Source organism: Papaver somniferum, chromosome 2, assembly GCF_003573695.1.
Source record: "Papaver somniferum cultivar HN1 chromosome 2, ASM357369v1, whole genome shotgun sequence".
NCBI classification, from domain to species: Eukaryota; Viridiplantae; Streptophyta; class Magnoliopsida; order Ranunculales; family Papaveraceae; genus Papaver; species Papaver somniferum.
The window spans coordinates 68,199,016-68,207,776 of record NC_039359.1 but is presented as its reverse complement, the minus strand read 5'-3'; the positions used below and the strand labels follow the sequence as shown (position 1 = coordinate 68,207,776).

Sequence of the window (8,761 nt, the reverse complement as noted above, 5' to 3'; positions counted from 1 at the left end):
ACCAAGAAGTTGGCCGTGCACGTTTTGCTTCGGTTACAAAGAGAGAAAATGGGTTGATCTTAGGGGAGGGAAAGAAAAGAAAGTCGAGGAATCAGTGATTGATTGAATTGTGTATGTGAGGTTATCGAACTATGAAAGAAGAAGAGCTTGAGAGAGGTAAGCAAGTTCTTACTGGCACGACTTGTGGTTCTTTTCATGCATATCTTAATTTGGACATTCAGGAAATCCATGCTTTTCAGCTGAGAATAAACATAAATTTAATGTCAGTATTTGAAAGTTCAACTGGGAACAAAACATGGGATGGATGCTCAGCAAGCGCTGCATTAGTGAATAATACAAGTAGGACCTCAAAAAAATTTACAAAATATTTGTGATTTTTGCAACCATGATTATTCTAGTTTAAATTTCGTATATAAATATACTGAATTTCTCAGTACATATGTAAGCAAAGAGGCGTGGGCGCTCATCAGCTTTGAATGACTCTATTTCTTTGCGATGGCACATAAATATAGGGTTTTACGATTTTAACCCTGAATCGAAAACCACCATCAACAACGTCAAAAATATGTGTGTGGTTGGGTCTAAGGGTGCACACGGTACGGTTCGTCTCGGTTCTTGCCAAGACCGAGTACTTGTACCTCCCTAGACTCGGTTCCAAAATTTTAGACTGGTACCTGTACCCTGTACCTCGACTCTGGTACTTTTCGGGACCACTACGGTACCAGGTACGGTTCCGGTACTATACTCGGTTCCAGACAAAAAATTTCCTGTTAATAAGGACCTGTTTTACTAAGCATGTATAATTAACAACTAACAAAAAGTAACAATACTATTAATACTAGCAAAGAAAACTATCAAATACCAAGTCTTAAAAAACTGAAAAAGTAACAATTACCATAAGAGTCAAAGACTGACAGACAGTCACTCACACATTCACGCACACAATTAAACAGTAGTAAGAACTAAGAAGTAGTAAAAGAGTCCAAGTAACAAGTAGCAGACTAGCAGTAGCACTGAATGGACATTGGTGGTAAAAATGTAACAAGTAGCACTGGTGGCAATGACAAATACAAAGCCTTGAATATCTATTCCATGGCAGCAGCACTGGTGGTGATGTAACAACTAGCTGTCCTGTCTCTAGTCCAATAACATGCTTCAGCAACTAATCAAGATAACCTGCAACAATACACTTGATCAAGTCAGATAAACAAAGCAATCAAAATGAAAATTTAAAAACAAGACAAGAGACTTTTAAAAACATTGATCACAATTCAATCTTAGAGTCAATTTCAGTGTCCCAACATGTTTAACAATCAAAATAGATGGCTAAGGGTTCTTGATGCTGAGTCCAGTGTCACTCAAGAATCTTTGTACAATTATATTCCCACACAATCAAAAGAAATTGAAGAAAACTATGCAATTCTACTTCTACATGATTCAATCACATATACTAGTAATCTTCAGCACAATTAGATGCCCAATAGGAAAAAAATCTAAAGAACACTACAATTGTGAAAGATTCAAATTATTCAATCACATAATCTAGTAAATTTCAGCATAATTAGATGCCCCCAATACAGATAAATTGAAAGAACACTACAATTACACATGATTCAATCACTAACAATCTACTAAAATTTCAGCACAATTCAACAAATTGACAGAACCCCATTACTCCAGTCCAGTACTCAAAATAAGTAAACCTCATAAGAATTCATAACAATCCCAAATCTCAATTAATCCAATCCCAGATTTCATTAAAAGCAAATATTTTGATGAACTTACCGTTGGTTAAAAATTTCTGAGTTGGATTGATTGTTCCTTGAATCTTTTCCCTTCAAAAATCAAAATAAAGCTCAAATTAACAAAATCAAGTAACCCAATAGTCCAAATCAAACGATTTAAACATAATAATGAATACAACTTGATTAAAATTGAAGAAGGAAAAAAGAAAAAAAACTTACGAGGGAAACGATTTAATCACTGAATTTTTTTTCTTCTTCTTCTTCTGGATCGAGAGTGAAATATGGAGTTCGTGGAGTTGAAGTATGGAGAATAGAATAAATCTTCCTTGTAAGACTGGCTGTAACTCTAATGGAGTTCCTGTTCTTCTTCTCTTTCTCAGAAAGAGAAGACGGGAAAAAAAGAGATCAAATGAGAAACCCTAGCCAAAAATATCTATATATACCGGTCCTAGATCTAACGACTATCAGTAATCTACTACCCATAAATCCTATGGTTAGAATTATTTGGTACTTTCGGTCCGGGACGGCACGGGACTAGGGCAGGACCGTGTACCTGTACCTGCTTAGCCCCGGTTCCTAGTTTATGGACCGGTACCTGTACCCCTTCCTCAGTTCGGTTCAAAATCAGGTACGGTTCCACCGATTCCGGAACGGACCGCCGGTTCGGCTCGATTCCTGTGCACCCTTAGTTGGATCGGGTCGCATATCAAAGATATGAAAATATGTTTTTTGGGTCCACCTTTAATATCATGTTTCTAATTTTAGGGTTTGTTAATTTTGACTCCACTTTTAAAATGTAATCGGATACTAACCAAAATATAGACAAAGCTAACAATGATAAGCATTTCTTGAAGCAAGGCTTGGCCATAATCAGGAAATTTGGTAAAGCTTTAGCAATCCATAGTGCTAGCTCTCCATAATACCTATTGGTAGGTTATTGCGAAAAGAATTGTAATGTAGATAATTGATAATTGAGGAAGAATAATATGTTGATAACTCTCGAAGAAAATTCAATGGTAGTATGGTAAGCAATTATATTATTATTGGGATTGATAATATACAAAAGTAGCTCAAAACACTCTCTCATACGAGATAGTCCTCGCTAGAAACTCACAGTCAATCTAGCATTTTTGTTAGCAATTCGGAATACGTGGGAAGTCCTAGATGACTAGGGGATGAGTATTATTCATTTCGATGGAATACAAATTCATTCAACCATTTGTAATCCGGGGATATTCATAAAGGCACATATGTGTATAATTCGTCTTAGAGATACGAATTCAGTATATGAAATAAAAGAATCATTTTTAGCATAATCTCGGCTTAGGTACTATGATTTTATGAAATAATTAAAACTAGTGGATTGCCCGTGCCATAATGGAACGGGGGCGGAAGGGGTGTTGGTGCTATGGCTAATGCCTTCTTCGGTGTATCGGGTCGAGTTATTTTCAATCACCAAAATTCTTTCTTTCATTAACATGTTATTAACATGGCTTCTCTAGCAAAGACATGGTGTAAATGTAAATTCTATTATGAATGTAAGAGAGAAATTCTTCAATGGTAACCTGTAGATGCAAAACATATAAATATCACTGGTAATATCTTCCAAATTCCAGACTCTTATCTCTCTGTCAAAGCAAGTTGTTAGTCGCAAGACTCGCAACAAAAATGAACAGCAAACTAATAAAGAATGCAACATTATCTATACAATTGTGCTCAGTTTGAAAATGTTATGAATCATCACAATATTATCACCAACAGTAACTTTCTTTGTACTTCGGCAGAACACACAGTCAATAGTTGTACTTGCGAAGAGATTGTTGAATAATCTTAGCAAGGACGCTCGCCGCGATGTGCAGCCGTTTCCTTTTAAGACCCCTGCAAAATGTATTGCAATAAACTTCAATTTTCGAAAACTTGATTATTTATCTGTCAATCAAAAGATTTTAAATATTGACAGGTAGGTAAAGCGCATTCGATTGGGTTCACAGACAGCTTATACATACACACCTACGCCAAATATCATAATTATCCAATTTATCCATCATATATGGAGATTGGAATGCAGTATCTTTAATAAAATGAGCAAAGCATGTGCAAATCTCCTCTTATAATTCTAACCATAGGATTATTTATCCATCAAAATGGTAATATCATTTTGATGTCCGTGGGTATCTTTACCCTTCCATACTAATTGAAATGAGATCTTTCAAATATGGTGACTACCATTTTTATGCCAATCATCCGGTAATTCATATCGGCGTAGGAACATTATATTTCTCTAGAGAATATTTCAGGGTTATGGCAATGAACCCTGCAATATATATACCCCAATTCTTATAATCCTTGGCCAATACACGAATTAAAATTCAATAACTATTCTAGGTAACACACTTGAGGTAAATCCTTGGCCAATACACGAATTAAAATTCAATAATTATTCTAGTTAACACACTTGAGGTAAATGAAAACAAAAGATATTTTCTTTTAGGAACCCAATGTGCTAAATACAGTTGAAACATAAAGAAAAGAAAGTACATACCCCGCAGATGGCAGGATAAGAAGCGCCATAAACTACATCTTACCCAGACAGCAGTTCAATTTCATATAATTGAAAAATCAAAATGGGTCAACTTTAATTTGATACTTTAAATTATGAATCTTGATAGCTAAACCTGGTTTTACATCTGATATGAATAGTGTAGTGGAACATTGTCAATCAAACTGGATAAAGGAATGATAAAGACAACAAATCATTTCAACCATCACTATTTGTCAATTATTTAAATTAACAAAAACACTAATGATAAACTCTTAACACAAATGTAATTCATGGAAGTGTGAGTTCAAACCATCCAGGGAAAAGTAATGGCGGACATAGATATTAGACAAAATATTACAATGAGCCCGCGATCGTATAACATAGAAAATACACAGTAAATATGACTTTGAATTGAATATTAGAGTCTTTTTCTTTCAGAATATAGCAAGTAGACTTCTATAAGCAAAATATTGTCTATGTACATTTTTTGGGTCTCTAAAGCTTAAACATCAATATGCAAGTGTCTGAAATTCCAAAACTTAGTATCCAAATTCAAAATTCGCCACTGCTCTTTAGTAGAATCGAATCAAATTAAGGGTTTAATCAACCCATACCCATAATTAACTATTCAAATCATATCCAGAATTTTACTTTAAGTTTTAGGGTTCGTGAATTGAAAGCAGAGATGAGTTTATGAAACCCTTACCGTTAACGAAGTTGGTGAAGGTGGTTCAATCAATCCACTCAATAATTCGCAAATATGCACAAAATTCATTGTAAGCTGTAAAGTCGTAAAACTAAGTTGGGGTTCCAAACAATTTGGACGATACGACCGGAAATATCGGATATTCATTTTAAGCTGTAAAGTCCAGGTCCGCCGCGGGACTGTGCCTGGCTAGCACTGCTCATTAACTAAATTAGGGAAAAGAGGGCAAATGCTAAAGTGTTTGAAGTCTTCTGATTCCTGAACATCAAAGCCTTAAGTGCCGCAGAAAATCTAAGCGTTCTTTTCGTCACTATTTTATCCACAATTTAAATGGAGATTATATTCCATACTCTTTTGCAGCTAGCAATATTATATGCATGCACCTGTACCCAGCTGCCACACCACTTTATAAGTGCCCATCATTACTTTTCTTTATTCGTTAGCTACAACAAAATAAATACAACATCAGAGCACTTGAGATTGGTGAAAACGCTAACAAAACGATAGAGAAATATCCAATATTAGACATCAATCAGCCACCCACAAGCTAAAATGACCGTACGGGCACATCTGATCCACATTTTACACTGCTGAAACCGCATAGTATCTTTGACAGGATAGGAGTTTGCAAGGACGCCTTGCGGTTTACTTTTCACTTTTCATATTTAGCGCACTTGGATACACTTCCGAAGCAAGAAGTTAGTTTGGATGTGGAATTTTAGAACGATTTCTAGAAACAGAAAAATTGATTTTTTGTGAAGCAAAATATCTGGATTTCTAACTTCTACTCCTGGAAAATAGAAGTCATAAGCAGAATTGTATCCAAAAACGCCAGGCTCACTGCATTAGTTGGGATTTCTGACGAGATTAAATGCCGGTAAACCTAGCATTTGGGTGTTAAAATCTGAGGTACAGATTCCTCCTATGTTCATGCACCGTCAATTCACCATGTAGACCCCATTGAATGAGGCAAAGCTGTGTGCTTCCTAATGAACTGAAACGTCTAGACCAATTAACTTTTGACCTAATTAACACACAGAGTCATTAATCACTTGGCGTATCCCAAAAGAAAAAAAAGTCACATCTTTGAATTGAAAGCTTACTTACTGGTTTTGCTTTGAAGCTGTAGCTAATAATAAACTGGTGGTTTCCATGCAAAGCTTACTCTACAACCAAGTCAATGTAAAAGTACTTAACTACACCATTATGTATTTATGCTGTTGAAAATAATTAATACTGGATTCTTATTTCAGATACGATTGGGAGGTGATTTTTCTCAAAAGTTGTATGGGAACAAATTTTTGCCTTGTTAACCATTTCTCATGCATATTTCACATAGAGGCACAGATACCTTTTTGTCTTCGTCAAATTCCTCCGTTTCACATGAACCCAAAATCAGATTCCCACGTGCGTCACAATCCCCCGTTTCCAGTTTCAAACTTCACGTGTGGGAACAAACTTTCCGGTTTTTCATTCATTAAAGCTCCCTACCCTACCCCCGCCTATATTACGCCGCATGAGGTGTACACAAGTACTTATCTTGTGCTGCAGCTTTCCCAGGTCGGTGCGGCACACACTTACTTCAACTCACTCACACACACATACCCCACACAGTTTCACCCTTTTGGCGGTTGTTCCCTACTTTCTTTCTTTATTCACTTAAAACGTGGCGTAATCTCGAGGAAAAAACCCCCTAATACATAACGTCAAATAAATTCTTCACCCTACCTCATTAAAATAACCCCCAACAATCCAGATACATCACGGCAGAATTATTTCTAAACCAACGTGTCAGTCTAATATGGTTTCTGAAACGATATTCAAATCTCCACCGTAGATTTTTGTCGTAAGTGGACCCCGTGAAACGCGGCCGCCGCGATTCTGAGTCTGTGTAACCTAACTGGGCCCCACATCTGTGTCTCTTTCCCACCACGATTACGTCAAACGAGTTCGAGTGTGACTTAAAGAGAGAGAGAAAAAGAAAAGAAAAAAGCAGGGAGAATCTATATTTTTCTTCTCTTTCTTCGTAGACCACTCGAACGGCTTCCTTGTCTGCCGCTCTTCTCAGCTTAAATGGAAAGAGAAAAGGAGACAAGAGTACACGTGGAGGTTTGGAACATGATCATGACAACACGCGGATTACTTGCAGGCCCAAACGCTCTCTCTGCCGTCTGTCTTAAACTATCAAAATTCATAACCTCTCTCTCTTCCTCGTGACAACACACCTGTATCCATTTTCAGGGTTCATACCACAAGCTCTCTAATCAAAGAGATTACACACAAATGGAAGAAAGATCAAAACGCCTAATTAGTGAACAATTAGCTCAAAAAAACCTGTAAACATGCAGATCAGAACGGTTTCCGGTGACTGAAATTGGACAGAGATTGAGAAATTAAGTTTTTTTTTCATTTCCATTTGGTAAAAAGAAATACAGTGAAGAAAGAAAGAAGGCTAAATCTGATGATTTTTGATTTGAATATTTACACAGTCTTCTTCTTATACAAAAAAAGAAATTGGACTAACCAAAATCAGAAAACTGCTCATACCTTTCTTTCCTTTCTTTTTTTTTTGATTTGACAAAATGTAAAAATTAGAGATCTAACTAGAACCGACTTCAGGTGGTGGAGGGAAGTTAAGATCAAGATCAAGAACGAGTTCTTTTTTAGGATGGTTGATTTTGAAATCAACGACAGTTGATGAATCAGAATCGCTGTGTTCTTGCTGCTGAGTCTGTTGTACTTCTCCTCCTCTCTTGAAAAAATCTAATGGAGTAGCAGCAGTAGTAGTAGTTTTCACGAACTGATGATTATAATGATTTTGATGATCAATCATCATCTTTGATCTCATAATGGAATCCAAATACGACAATGAAGAAGGATGATATTGTTGTTGTTGAAGAGGATGAAGATGATGAAAAGGAAATCTCATAATAAAACCAGAATTATCCACAAATCCTCCGTTAAAACCAGCAACATTTGTTGTACCACCACCATTAGAAACACCAACACGATGAATCAAATCAAGATCCAGCCTCGACGAATCAACAGAAAAAACTTGATTATCAGGACTGGACGATTCCACGGTACTTCTCTGACTAGTAGTCTGCTCATTACTACAATTATTAGGGTTCTGATTTTGATTTTGATTTTGATTCTGATTCTGATTCTGCTGGTGGTTCTTAATATCAACAACATCAGAAATCGGAAAATTAGTCTTAGCTTTAGATCCACGAAATTCTCTAGCAGCAGTATCATAAGCCTTAGCAGCTTCTTCAGCTGTATCAAAAGTACCCAACCAAACTCTACTCTTCTTACCAGGATCTCGAATTTCTGCTGCGTATCTCCCCCATGGCCTCTTCCTCACTCCTCTGTAGTGTATTTCCTTAACAGTCTCTGTAGTTTTACTAACTCCTCCTTCCATTTTCTCTGATCTTGGTGCCATTTTTTTGTTGAGATTTTCTTAGAGAGGTTTTTGTTTGATGTAGAAGAAGATGATGAGAGAAAAAGGTTCAGATTTGGTTGGTTTTATAGAGTCTTGAGTAGATGAGGAGTTACAAAAATGAAAAAGAAAAATAAATATATTCGGCGTAGTCAGCGAGAGGTTTGACTGTGCGCGTTTTTATGTCCTTAGCCGCCGCCAGCGCACCAGCGTGGTGATGCGATGTTATTGTTGTCGTTGTTTATGTATGCGGGTTTGTCGGGACGGGCAAAATCTGGGTATATACGGCGAGAGAATTGGATCGAAGATGGTATGGGTCCCGACAAAAC

General features: G+C 36.7%; 1 protein-coding gene across 1 annotated transcript; it reads right to left on the bottom strand.

Annotated features, from left to right (window-relative positions):
- Nucleotides 1–7,378: 7,378 nt before the first annotated feature.
- On the bottom strand, nt 7,379–8,545 carry LOC113347935 (ethylene-responsive transcription factor 4-like). Its single transcript, XM_026591629.1, has one exon. The coding sequence runs from the start codon at nt 8,433–8,435 to the stop codon at nt 7,593–7,595; it is 843 nt and encodes a 280-aa protein (XP_026447414.1). The 5' UTR covers nt 8,436–8,545; the 3' UTR covers nt 7,379–7,592.
- Between the last annotated feature and the right edge of the window lie 216 nt (nt 8,546–8,761).